The sequence below is a fragment of the Chiloscyllium plagiosum genome, chromosome 30 (genome assembly GCF_004010195.1).
Source record: "Chiloscyllium plagiosum isolate BGI_BamShark_2017 chromosome 30, ASM401019v2, whole genome shotgun sequence".
Classification (NCBI taxonomy): domain Eukaryota; kingdom Metazoa; phylum Chordata; class Chondrichthyes; order Orectolobiformes; family Hemiscylliidae; genus Chiloscyllium; species Chiloscyllium plagiosum.
The window spans coordinates 16,344,504-16,357,692 of record NC_057739.1 but is presented as its reverse complement, the minus strand read 5'-3'; the positions used below and the strand labels follow the sequence as shown (position 1 = coordinate 16,357,692).

The 13,189-nt window shown below is 37.2% G+C and overlaps 1 protein-coding gene across 2 annotated transcripts in view; it reads right to left on the bottom strand.

Moving 5' to 3' along the window:
* Positions 1 to 1,407: 1,407 nt before the first annotated feature.
* The window catches only part of LOC122564758 (astrotactin-2-like), a 1,559,828-nt gene continuing 1,548,046 nt past the window's right edge, over positions 1,408 to 13,189 (bottom strand). For both annotated transcript variants that reach the window (XM_043719930.1, XM_043719929.1), the window contains one exon: positions 1,408 to 4,852. In XM_043719930.1, the coding sequence (XP_043575865.1) occupies positions 4,615 to 4,852 (238 nt within the window). In that variant the 3' untranslated portion in view covers positions 1,408 to 4,614. The remainder of the gene's footprint in view (positions 4,853 to 13,189) is intronic.

The following is a 13,189-nucleotide window of genomic DNA, read 5'->3' as shown; positions in this document are numbered from 1 at the left end:
AAAGGGTTGGTGAGGCAGAATGGGGCAAATAGCCTTACTGGTAAGTAATGTTTACTTTTATTTCCAATCACAACACATCACAATTTGCCTGAATGCTCAGATGCTTAGCAACTAATATTGTTTGCTGTCTGTAGCTAACAAATTACTGCAGGACTTTACAAAAATTAAGAGGAGGATATTTATCCCTTTTGAGCTTATTTTATCATTCCATTAGATCATGATGGATCTGTGATTTAATTTTATTTATTTTAATAGCTTTGGTTAACAAAAATCTCTCAATTTCAACTTCACAATTAACAATTGACTTGGTACCAACCGCTGTTTATGGAATAGCAGTCCACATCTCCGCCATCCCTTTCCTGTAAAAGACTTTGTTAATCTGCTCGTGAAAGATCTGGCTCCAACCATCAGGTTACTTTCCATCACCTTTGACTTCTTGGCTCATGGATACTGTTTCTCTATCTAAACAACCTGTTTCCTTTAATATCTTGAAAACTGTCAACAAATCATTCCTTCACTTTTAATATTCTGGGAAGTATAATTTATGTAACCATCCCTTGGAACTTACCCTTGTACATTCGAGTAAACCTAAGCTCTAATAAATTCAAGATGTGGAGGTGCCAAGTTATAGTCCAACAGGTTTATTTGAAATCACAAGCTTTCGGAGCACTGCTCCTTCAACAGGTGAATTATTGACTTCTTGATTTCATCTGACGAAGGAGCAACATTCCGAAAAGTTGTGATTTCAAATAAACTTGTTGGAACATAACCTGACATTGTGTGGCTTCTGACCTAATATATCCAAGGCCAATATATTAGTAAGCCCACTTTCTTTCCTTGGACAGCAGCAATTCTTGTAAAGAATTGATCTTACACATGTGCAGCTATGGTCAAAGTTGTTACCTTCTTGGAGTGCTGACAAGTTGGATTGTGCTGTCGTACAGCTGAAATGAGAAGCCTGGTCAGAACTTCAATGTCATAACAACTTCTGTAGCTATCAGGTAAGAGGTCAGGTATTAGGCTGTACCATTAATTCTCTGAAAATTCATATCTGTTGTACGACTCCTTCTTCACCCTGACCTGCAACTCGAATTCCGATCCTTAAGATTCTGTCCTCCCTTTGTGATATTCAGCTTTAAACGTTCCCATCCTTTGGACTTCTTTATAATTTTCACTGCCTTTCATCGTAGAACAAGCTGAAGTTTCTTTGGGAATTGTGTATTGTTAAGCAAATAAGGTCTGACATGAAAACTGCAACTTGAGAATGTGGCAGACCTTGAAACAATGCAAATTGGAATGAAGCTTTTGCACATGAAGACAAAATTTGGTCTCCTTGTTTTTCTCCTTGGAAAAACACTTCTCAATTCTTTTAATACAATGGGACACCAAAAATTATTCAACCAATTTATTTGTGAAACATAACTCCTTATAAATTTGGCATGAGAATACAGCCAGACAAAAATAGAGAAAGAGGCAAGAATGACATGTTTGATCACCATACCACAAATATCTCTCTCCTGAGTTCAGGTGGATTTTATGACAGAGCCTATATTTCTTTGAGGGAGTAACAATTCTGACAGAGGTATGAACATGTTTGGTATTTGCCCAGACAGCATCTGTAACCATCAGACATGTGAGGAGAATTAAATCTATCAATGACATCATGGCTGATTGGAGAAAACTCAACTCCACTTTCCTGCCTTTCCCCAGAACCCCTGATTCCGTAACTGATTAAAAATCCATCTCAGCCTGGAATATATGTAATGACCCAGCCCCTACAGCCTCTGTGGTAAAGAATTCCACCATTTTCTGAGAGGAAAAATTCCTCCTCAACTCTAATTAAATGTGCAACACTTATTGCAAGATCGTGCACTCCATTCCTAGATGATCCCATAAGGGGAAACAATCTTCCCACATCGACTGTCTCATGTGCTGTAAGAATATTCCAATAAAATCACCTCTAATTCTTCTCAGCTTCCATTACTTCAGTCTGAAATTATTCAACCTCTCCTCAGAAGGTAGTCTCTCCATATTTGAGATCAATCGAGCAAAAGCTAGCTTTATGTGTTTTATACACAGGAGCTATCAAATCCCTCAGTGCTCCAGCTTTCTGCAGTCTTTGTCAACTTAAATAATATTCAGCTCCTCTATTCTTTCTGTCAATTGCATAACTTCACACTTCCTCGCATTATGTTCCATTTGACATGCTGTTGTCAACTCACTTTTGTTTCATTCCTTTACGGGATGTGGATGCCATTGGCTTGAGCTGAATTTACTGCCCATCCCTACTTGCCCAGAGGTAAATTGTAAATTATTAAGGGCAATTAATTAATCACGTGCAGGTCAGGTTAGGCAAGGAAGGCAGATTTCCCTCATTATATGACATTTGTGAACCAGATGGGTTTTTACAACAATCTACAATGGTCATCATTAGATCCTTATTTCCAGATTTTTACTGCATTCTAATTCCATGATCTGCCATGATAATATTCAAATCCAGACTCCCACAACAACATTATCTGAGATGAATAACTTGGCAATAACTAGGATGTCAGCTTCTCTGTCTATATCCCTCTGCAAACTCATCCTCACCATGTACCTTCCCACCCCAACTGTTTTGCGTCATCCACAAACCTGACTATTGCACATTCACATTCTTCAGCCAAGTAATTAATATAAGTTGTAAATAATTGTGGCCCCAGCACATATCCATTGATTACAGATTGCCATCCTGAAAATGTTCCACTTATCTCAAGTCTCTGTCTTTTATTTGTTAGCCAATCCTCTATCAATGTTTTAATAGACTTCCTCCAAAACCATGGGCTCTTCCCTGAACCCCAATGGAGAATGGAAAAGTGCATTTTGAGGATGAAACAAGTTATGATACATTATGAAAGAGCGCAAATCACGACACTATGTGAAATGAGACTGCATGTGCCCTTTTGAATTGAGAAGAAATGTGATTATGTGCATGAGATGCATGAAATTCTTTATTTATCAGACAATATATTTAGTACAGTGAAATTCAATCATATTGTTTCATGTTATAATCAATTATCATTCAGTATTAAAGCCCATTTCCTATCTAGCTAGCTGAAGTTAATCCCATTTTAAGCCACGCTAAATTTCTAGGTTAAAGTACTTCAGCTCACCACAATCAACCAGGATTTAATATGCACATTCAAACTGCTTTGTACTTAATCCAGTCTCAGCAACTCTAATAAAATATTAACATGTGAATAGTCTTGATACTAAATTACTTCCTTTGAATTCCTCACTCCAGTTTATTTCATTTTAATAGCTTTTGCCTTTGCCACTCACTTTATTTCTTGGTAGTAACTTGTTGTTGCTATTTTATTTCAAAACCTGTCACAATTTCACTTGTTCTTATGAATCTTTTTGATTTATCCCTATTCCAAAGTGAAGTCTAGTCCTCACAATTGCATTCTGATATATTTAAGTGGATGATTCAATAGTATAAAATGTACCTGCTCCAGCATATAAATCTTGTTCAACAGAAAAATTACATCAAAACAAAAGATAAAAAGGGATTTTTTAAAAAATTGACAATTGTGTTTTTCAGTAAAATTTATGACACTGATTTCATCCAATCAAAACCTTCCCCTGCACTGGTTCATAATCTTTCAAAAGACATTGTAATGTTTATGTTTAGTCACAGTTCCATATTCAACTTAAAATATGGCCACCATTTGTGATAACTACGGTTGTGCACTGGAAATTGGTTCACTTTTCATGATCTTTTAATCTACATATGTTTAGAATCCAGGTTAACGCAGTGTTATGAAAGTTCAAGCTAGAAGCCACCAGTTTAACAACTACCATTAGAGAAATGAAGCCAATATGTATTTTAGAAACCTGTTACTTCCCATCATGTACCTACACACAAATCTGGATCATCAATAAGTTGGTTATTTTAATGGACCACAAACTGTTTGTTTCCTGCTGGTATCAGTCACTATAGACAACATCCCGAATTAACAATGAAAACTAATTGATAGATATCTGTATTTTCTTCTCTGAGCCATGAATCCTCTTCATCTCTAAAGGTAAAATACTGTACATTTTTTTAATGGTACATTGTGCATTTTAATATTTACAACATTGTTAAATTGTTAATCCAGCTTTTGCTGACATTGAATCATTAGTCAATGTACCAACATAGAAATTGGTTTGGATCAATTTTTATAGAGCAATGATTTATCTTATAATTCTCCACTATTTTGTTAAAAAGATGTACATTTCTTCTTATGTCAATTTATAAAAAGCAAAAAAATGCGCTACAACATGTTGTATTTTTTCTTGAAATTTTTGGTTGGTTCACTAATTCACATGCGGTCTTAACTCTTTGTCTGTTCACTTGACAGTTGTTTGTTAATGTTGAGCACATAGTTCCAATCATGTAGCTCCAATTTCTTTAACTGATTAAATATTTCGACAAGCACCAAAGACCTGAAGGCGTCTTTTTCAAAAGGAGCAATGTCTGATGATGATTTCGCTGTCATTTGAGGTGATGACACTTTTTATTTTTTGCCTTGCTTCTTCGAAAATTTCAAAAATTGATCATATAATTAAAGTTCAATGTGCTGAGATGCCTCACCACAGTTTAGTATCTCCATAAATGTTGCGTGGAACAGACATGAGTTTTTCATCACAAGTCACTTTTGCATCATGTAAGGTGCTATACCAGACCATTCCTGTGGGTCTGGTTTCGTCCATTTGACAGATGAAATACAGCACTGAGTCTATGTGGCTCTGAATATAGGCACTGTGTAGTAACGATGCACAGCGGTCACTCACACTCTCAAGTCGCTTTAGAATGAGGTGAGCTTTCCTAAGGGATAAAAACAAAATAGGGATGGAATAGAGAGAGAGAGAGAGAAGAAACAGAACAAAATTATTTTGTGATCACTTCAAAACAAAGATATAATGCAAATATTTTTCAACATTTCTCCATTGAATTCATATTTTGTAATTATTCGAGGAGCACAAAATAGATTTGGATGAAAATTGAGTCATCATCTCCGTATTCTCGGAAACCAACAATATTTGCTTTCAAATACAACAAATTTCTGATGGGTTTGACATCCCATCTGAAAGGTTTGTAAGTAAGTAACGTTACTGAGCACATTAGTGCCTCTCCTTTCACTTCTGCAATAGTGTGAAGGTATCTGCCCTAATCTTGACTGAAGTAAATCTTGAACTGGTTGCTGAGTGAGTGGCAATAGTTCATGTACCCACATTGACAAATCCTTTTCATCAATTTGATGGGCATTACTGCCTAATAAAGACAAAATAAGACTGGAAACCAAAATTTACTTCTCTCTGTCTTATGATAATCACGTTTCAAGTTCTAATATGATTGAGGACTTCATGAACATCTCCTCATCAAAGTACTTTTAAACATGAGCTTGGTGTGATAAAGGTAGATTTGGTTGGGTTTTACAACTAGCACCAGCTTGTACTGAAATGTGACTGCCAATAATTCCTTTGTAAAGTGCAGAAAGAGTTCATCCTACAAAACATGAGTCAACCAATGAAAGGGTAACTTCCACATAAGGAAATTATCTGGTTTTCCTAGGTTATTTATACATTGTGCATAAACATGTCACACACTCAGCGCCTTTTCTTCAAATAAAAGGAGAAGTTGTGTGTTTCTGGGAACGACTATAATATTTTCTTTTCTCAAATGCAGTAGGAGTTTTCAGAATAGTTTGCAAGTTATTGGATAACTGGACACCAAAACCTGGACAGACAGTAGAGAAAGACTGTCACTAAGTATATTGGTCTTGGGTTTATTTACCATGAGATAATCCAAAGCAGCCTAAGCATCAATGGCATTTGTTGAAAACAACATTTTAAGGGTCTTATGGCAAATTCCACGCAAAAGCTTTATGACACCATTGGGGAGCTCAGTGGCAGGGGTTACCAAACCCAGCCGCATGAGGGAGCTAAACATCCGCAGTCATTGGTCGAAAGGTTTCAGGGATCAAGTCATTTCAACATCTGTTAATTGATGACCCTACCTTCTCCCTGCCAATTCCTTGTGTGATGCTGTCAGCAGCCATTAGCTAAGCAATTATTAAAAATGAAATAAAATAATTGAAAGAAAAATATATGGTAAGGTTAGTCAGATTTTCCACGAAACAAATTTGCTCCTGCCTCACACAGATAACTATAATTATTCCATAATAATACGTAAGTATTGCAAATCTGACCAGACAGTGATATTTTCCTAAAAAAACTTACATAAAGTATGACTACAATGTGAAAGTTACATGAATATACAATGATTCAATATTGTTTGAGAAAAGTAAAAAAAAGATTTAAAATTAACCTACTTCAAGCATTATTAAGTGATTAAATTCTACTTCCACTGGGTAATCCAGTACTAAAGCAAATTCTCAGCATTCCCCACAGAACAGTACCCATATTTACTGAGAATGACAAAAGTTTTCAAGAGGTGTTGGAGAGGTCTTTACACTTCCAATATTGACACCTTTAATATTGGATGAGCATTTAAAGATCCACTACCTATTAATGAGGATTGTGCATTTAAAGTGCCATTGACTTGCTACATTAACTGCCCAGGACCAAAAGAAAGTTGTGAACACAGCCCAGCCCATTACACAAGCCAGTGTTCCATCTCTTGACTTCACCTACACTTCTCGACACCTCGAAAAGGCAGCCAACAGCAAAACCCCTCCCATCCCAGTTATAATCTCTTCCGTCAGGCAGAAGATATAAAATCTTAAACACATGTGCCAACAAGTTCAAGATTTGGAGACGCCGGTGTTGGACTGGAGTGTACTAAGGTAAAAATCACACAACACCAGATTATAGTCCAACAGATTTATTTGGAAGCACTGACTTTCAGAGCACTGCTCCTTCATCAGGTGATTGAGCAGCGCTCTGAAAGCTAGTGCTTCCAAATAAACCTGTTGCACTATAATCTGGTGTTGTGTGATTTTAAACAAGTTCAAAACAGCTTTTTTCCCCTCTGTTATTAGACTTCTGAATGGAACTCTCAAATTTCAAACCTAATGTTGATCTTGCTTTTGTGTACCTCCTTTCAAGCCTTTACTTTGTATTCCTCATTCTGTTCAATCACCTTATGATCTTTGTATGTTTTAACCCGTCTGTACTACAATGCAAAACAAAACTTTTCACTGTACTTAGGTAAATATAATAATATTAAATCAAATTGAATTAATCAATTTTCCTGACCATTGATTACATAGAAAGGAAAACAAAATGTGGTGTTTAACAAGTGGTCAATCTGATCGCACCAGTAATGCACAACTGAGAAAATATTGCTCATAATTTGCACCTAAGAAATAGCAATTATGATGCCCAGCGCTAACAACATAAATATTTCTCACACAAGTAGGAATATTTCAAATACTTCAATCATCAAAACAAAATGCTTCTTAGAACCAGGTTATAGTGTAATTTCTTACACTATAGGGCATAAGTCATTTACTGCGTATGAATTATTGGAAGTGTTTTAATGGTTAGATTGTTGAAGTATCATAGCTTGGGATGACAGTTAAAATTTTTAAAATGTATTCATTGGCATTGCTGGCTGGCCATCCCTAGTTTGCCTTGAGAAGGTGGTGATGTATTGCTTTCTGAACTGCTGTTGATCCACAATGTGCTTAGAAATGGAATTCCAGGATTGTGATCCACCAACAGTGAAGGAATAGCGATATATTTCCAAGTCAAGATAGTGAATGGCTTGGAGGGGAACTTGCAGGTCATGGTGTTCCTGTGTATCTGCTGCGCTTGTCCTTCTAATTGGAAACGGTAGTAGGTTTGGAAGGTGGTGTCCAAGGATATTTAGTGAATTCACTTTCAAAGGGTTCCCTCATCCAGGTTACAGTTCATGACACTTTTAAGGCTGGTAACTCCAGCTACTCCATGAAAATTATAGACAACAAGGACAATCCTATATCCCAATTGTTAATAGCTAGCTTGGGAATCTTGTATATTTAAAAGGCTCGTCTGAAAATTGAAATGGGGTCAGAAACTCTGGAATTAGCTCCCAGCTAAAACTATCACACCCTCCATGAAAATTCAGGCCATAATTCATTTCAGTTATTATCTCATTGGATGATAGGCTCAAGGTTCTCAATGTTATATTCTTGTTCCTATTCACCAACACATTGCTAAACACTGATTAACACAAACACATTGCGCAAACCAGTTCCCTAAAAACATCCTTGCATTTTTTACTCAAAGGCTGTCTTTTTTTATTTAATATGAACTGTGCTTTTAGTTTTTAAATCCTTATTGAGAATCTTTCCATTTAAGTGTTTAAATAATTAATTTTAACAACAATGCTGCTGAAGACATTTTAGACCAAGCATGTTATGTGATCCTTCGATACAAAAATCAGTCACATCCAAGGTTAAATAATAAATGGTACAGTCCTCAATGAGAAAGAAAGTCGTCAAATCGTTGTACTTTTACTAGGAAAACAATCTACTTTATCGCAGTAACAGTCCCAGGTGACATCATCACATTGTGTGCAGATCAAACACATTTTCCTAAATGGAGTGGCAGTAAATTTTCCATTCACTGCTTGAGCAGCAAAGTACTGGAGCACATAGTTGCAACGTATAACCTACATGGTTTTCAATTCCATATTGGAATTTGACCTCTCAATTGATGGAAGATAAAAATGCCTCATTGTCCCTTCAGAGACAAAAGAAACAGAAGCATTTTTTTGAGGAATATCACTTTTTAAAAAATTCAGCCATTGTATAGAAGGAGAGACTGTTCAGAATCATTGATCAGAACTGTTTTGCTACAACCATTATATTGCAAGGATAATTCAAACAGACTTTCAAAGCACAGTGAGGACAGGAAGAACAATACTAATTCTGGACTAACTAAGACAATGTGATTTGTACTTGGAAGCTAACAGTCAGCCACAAAAATTCCAAACAAGCCACATTAACCAATGAAAGGGTCATTAAATGTTTTGACCTGTTCACTGAACTGAGTGAAAGTATTTAAATCAATTGGATGCTTCACAGGATATAACAAAGTAGGCAAGCTAATCCCCATAATCAGAAAAGAGTTGAAGTTTGATGAGTTACAGCTGTAAAAGGTGCCACAGAGAAATAGTTTACCATTAGATTATAAATCATTCTTTTGTCTACTTGAGTTGTTAGATGGTAGACTTTCTGTGATAAATACATACAATGATATTTGAGCTCCAATGCTAGAGCATCAGACTTTTAATCTACAGGTCCAAGGTTCAAGGTATTGTCTGGGTTTTTGGCGCAAACTGTTCAAGATGGGTTCTTGAGTGTAGTGCTAGTGTCCTTACCACTGGCCCAGTAGATCTGTGTTCAAGTACCACTTGTTCCAGATGTGTATCATAACATTCCTGAAGAGGTTGATTTTTTGAAAAAAAAACATCTATACTGTGACTTTTGTTGTCACTGTTAGATTTTTCATTTGTTTTTCTTTGGTTCTGATAATTAAATGAAACATTCCAGAGGATACAAAGCTTCTATTTCACTTGCTTAAGTTGCTAGTAAGTTCACATCTAGATTTCAAGAGAAAAGTAAAATACTCTTGAACGAAGTGACTGATATCAAAATACGAACTCTGAAATAATCTTGTGTAAGAAAGTTTCAAATGTTCTCGAGCAGTCACAATGCATAAATGTGGAGTGAGGCCAACTCTGGGCAAATGAATAAACACCATCTGTAAACTGTAACATTGTAATCAAAACGAAGGAGTTAAATAAGAAAGGAAACTGGCAAATGCTTCTTTTTCACCCAATTAAGTAAAGTCAATAACATGATGAGTTACTGAGTAGGGAAGGAATATGGCTGGGCAATTTTAGAGCAAAATCTTTCTAAAGCAAGACAACTGCATTGATAAAGATTCGGTTAATTCAAGGTGGAAAACACAACTTTCACTCATAATAATTCCCTGAGGACAGCACAGATGGAAATATTTGTAGAACTAATTCAAGTATATTCCAGAGGAGATTGTGCAAATTCCATGCAGAGGTCCATAAGGGATTGAACATTCAAAGTAAGAGCAAATTTTCAAAATATGAATTTAAATCAGCGGAAATGTTTAAAGAGGAGATTTTCAATAGCTCCATCAGATACTAAAGAGGCCTGCAAAGTTACAAGTCTGCAGACAGCAGCTTCCATCTTGAGGTGCATTGCCACTGCCTAAAAAACATCACCCTCTCCCCCAACAGGACAGTGGTAACCACTGGCTCTCTCGTCTTCAGAGCCCAATCTGCCTCCCTTAGCTAGTTGGACTCTCATACGTGGCCTCAATCTTAATTGGTCCCCTCCTCAATCATCTCTTCTGTGGACCCACCATAGCCCTTCCAGGTTCTAGACTCCGAATTCAGTCTGGCATCAAGATTGGCAGCCTGGAATTAAAAGCCAACCCATCAATTATACTTCCGATGCCCCACATATATCAATGGCAACTCCCAACCTCTTTCTTTCCAAGACCAAATCCTGGAATTCACTGGCACATACCAGCCTGCAAGCTCCAATGATACAAAGATCTCCAGCACCACATTCTCATGATTTGTGGGAGCAGAAAATATGGCCTTGTTTTCCAAAGTCAGCAGGTACAAATAGTAAAGTAAACAATATTTTGAGGCAAAATGAAACCCCCAACGTCAGTGGGAAATCAAAGAAAGATGAAAAAACCCACGTCAAAGCAAGTGTTATCGAAACTATCCTGCCTGCACGTCTGTTGCACCCTTTGCCCTTTGCCAGTCTTTACTGACGTGCTGATGTTATGCTAGTATGACCCTGGTGAGAATGATGCAACTACCACATTTTCTGCTTTATCTAACAAAGCTTTCCATTTGCATTGTTTAAATATGTTCCAATCAACTTGTTCAGAGATCTTATCATAAACCTCTGGAGCAGGTGGGATTTGAAACTGAAATGTCTAGCTCAGAGGTAAGGACACTACCACTTCACTTCAAGAGCTCTATACTTATTATTGTTTATGGGAGCACACTGTACAAATTAGCTGCCATATTAACTCCATTAAAGTAGTTAGTACAATTCAAAAAAGCAGCTACTTTAGTGTCTGTAGTGTTTCTGGGTTGTGAAAAACATCTCATAAATGCAAATTTGTTTTTAAGCGGTCAGACAAAAATATGTTGCCAAAATATGTGAGGTGGTTCTGACTTCTTTTCTGAATGGAATCAATGTTAGGTTTTAGAATTTTATATTGTTCTGATAGTATCATAACCTTTATTCACATTAAACTTTATTCACATTCACATGCTCTTCTACAAAGTACAGACATGTAAAACCTAACATGACTGCAATTCATACCATAAACAACACTTCAGTTGCAAAGGGTAAGATTTACCCATAGCAGCATGTTCATCTGTTGCTGCTTGCATCCAAAGACCTATTCTTTGGAAAGTAATTACAGTTTATCATACTAAAACATAATTCATTGTGAGCAGAAAACCCTGGCAAAACAGCATGCTGTGCATGAATCTGGCTTTCACCCGGGTCACAAATTGCACTCAAAGAATTGACAGATATGAAGACCAATTTACTTTTGCAGGGAATTTAGTGGGAATGCTTGTTACCTACACTTGATGGGATTCAGCAAAGTTTGACTATAATAAAATTAATATTAAACAACACAGACTACTTGAACAAGGATAAAGGGCTGGATGGAATAAGTATATTGAAAATAGGGTTGAAGTTGGGCAGCAGAGGCTCAATTCTTTTTGGTAGCTCTTTAATTACTGAGTTAACAATCAAGGACTGGAAAATAGGAAATATTGCTCAAATTTTAAAAAGAGTCAGAAATCTAATTATTGGAATTATAGACTCATCAGCTTGGTATCAATAGGAAGAAACCAGATACTGATTTGCAAAATGATGTATTTCGGCACATTTTCGAATAAACACACCATTGGGGAGACTGAATGCCTACTTGCAGAGGGCTTCAGAGAACATCTCCATGACACCCGCACCAACCAACCCCACCGCTCCGTGGCCGAACACTTCAACTTCCCCTCCCACTCTGCCAAGGACGTGCAGGCCCTGGGCCTCCTCCATTGCCACATCCTAACCTCCCGATGCCTGGAGGAAGAATGCCTCATCTGCCACTTTGGGAACCTCCAAGCTCACGGAACCAATGTGGACTTCACCAGTTTCCTCATTTCCCCTCTCCCCACCGTATCCCAGTTCCAACCTTCCAACTCAGCACCACCCTCATGACCTGTCTTACCTGTCCATCTTCCTTCCCACTAATCCGCTCCACCTTCCTCTCTGACCTGTCACCATTACCCCAACCTTCATCTACCTATTGACTCTCAGCTACCTCCCCTCCAGCCCCAACCCCTCCCATTTATCTCTCCACCCTCTTGGCTCACAAGCCTCATTCCTGATGATGGGCTCTTGCCCGAAACGTCGATTCTCCTGCTCCTTGGATGTTGCCTGAGCTGCTGTGCTTTTCCAACACCACACTCTCAACACCAGTTCAAGTCAACACAACTTGTGAAAAATGGGATAAACCAAACACAAATCTTTACCAAACATATCAGTGGTGCTACATTTCTCAAGAAAACATAAATGATGACCTGATGCCATTACTGTTCCTGGAGTCTAAATGCAATTGCAATGTGCAGAAGCTTTTTAACATCAGTACATAACTTCTTGGTCTCTGTTGCCACTGAATTATACGTGCTTTTATAGAACAACTACTATTAATGTATTCCCTTTCACTGAGCAAATGGATGGAGGCACCATAAGGGAGATTTCCTTTCTGAGCTCACAAATATTTTTGGATGAAATGTATACAAGAAGCAGATTGCATAAAATCCGGGGTACAATTTATGATAAGAACTTGGCAGGAAAACACAAGCTGCCCTGCAAATCTTAATATACAATGGAAATACAGCCTCAAGTAATCTGATCGTACAGCTTTTCAAATGACAAGAATTGCCATTAAAAACTGTCAAGGTAATTATATTCATAATGCACATATTGTTAAGAGCAAAGTATTGTGCTATTCAAAGATATGCTACCAATTATTCTCTCCAAGAATCTCTTATTGCATTCCATGATCAAGACACCATAATGGCTGTACCTTTCTTCCACCATATTCTGCCTCAATCATGTGCTCATCTTGCTCCACACTG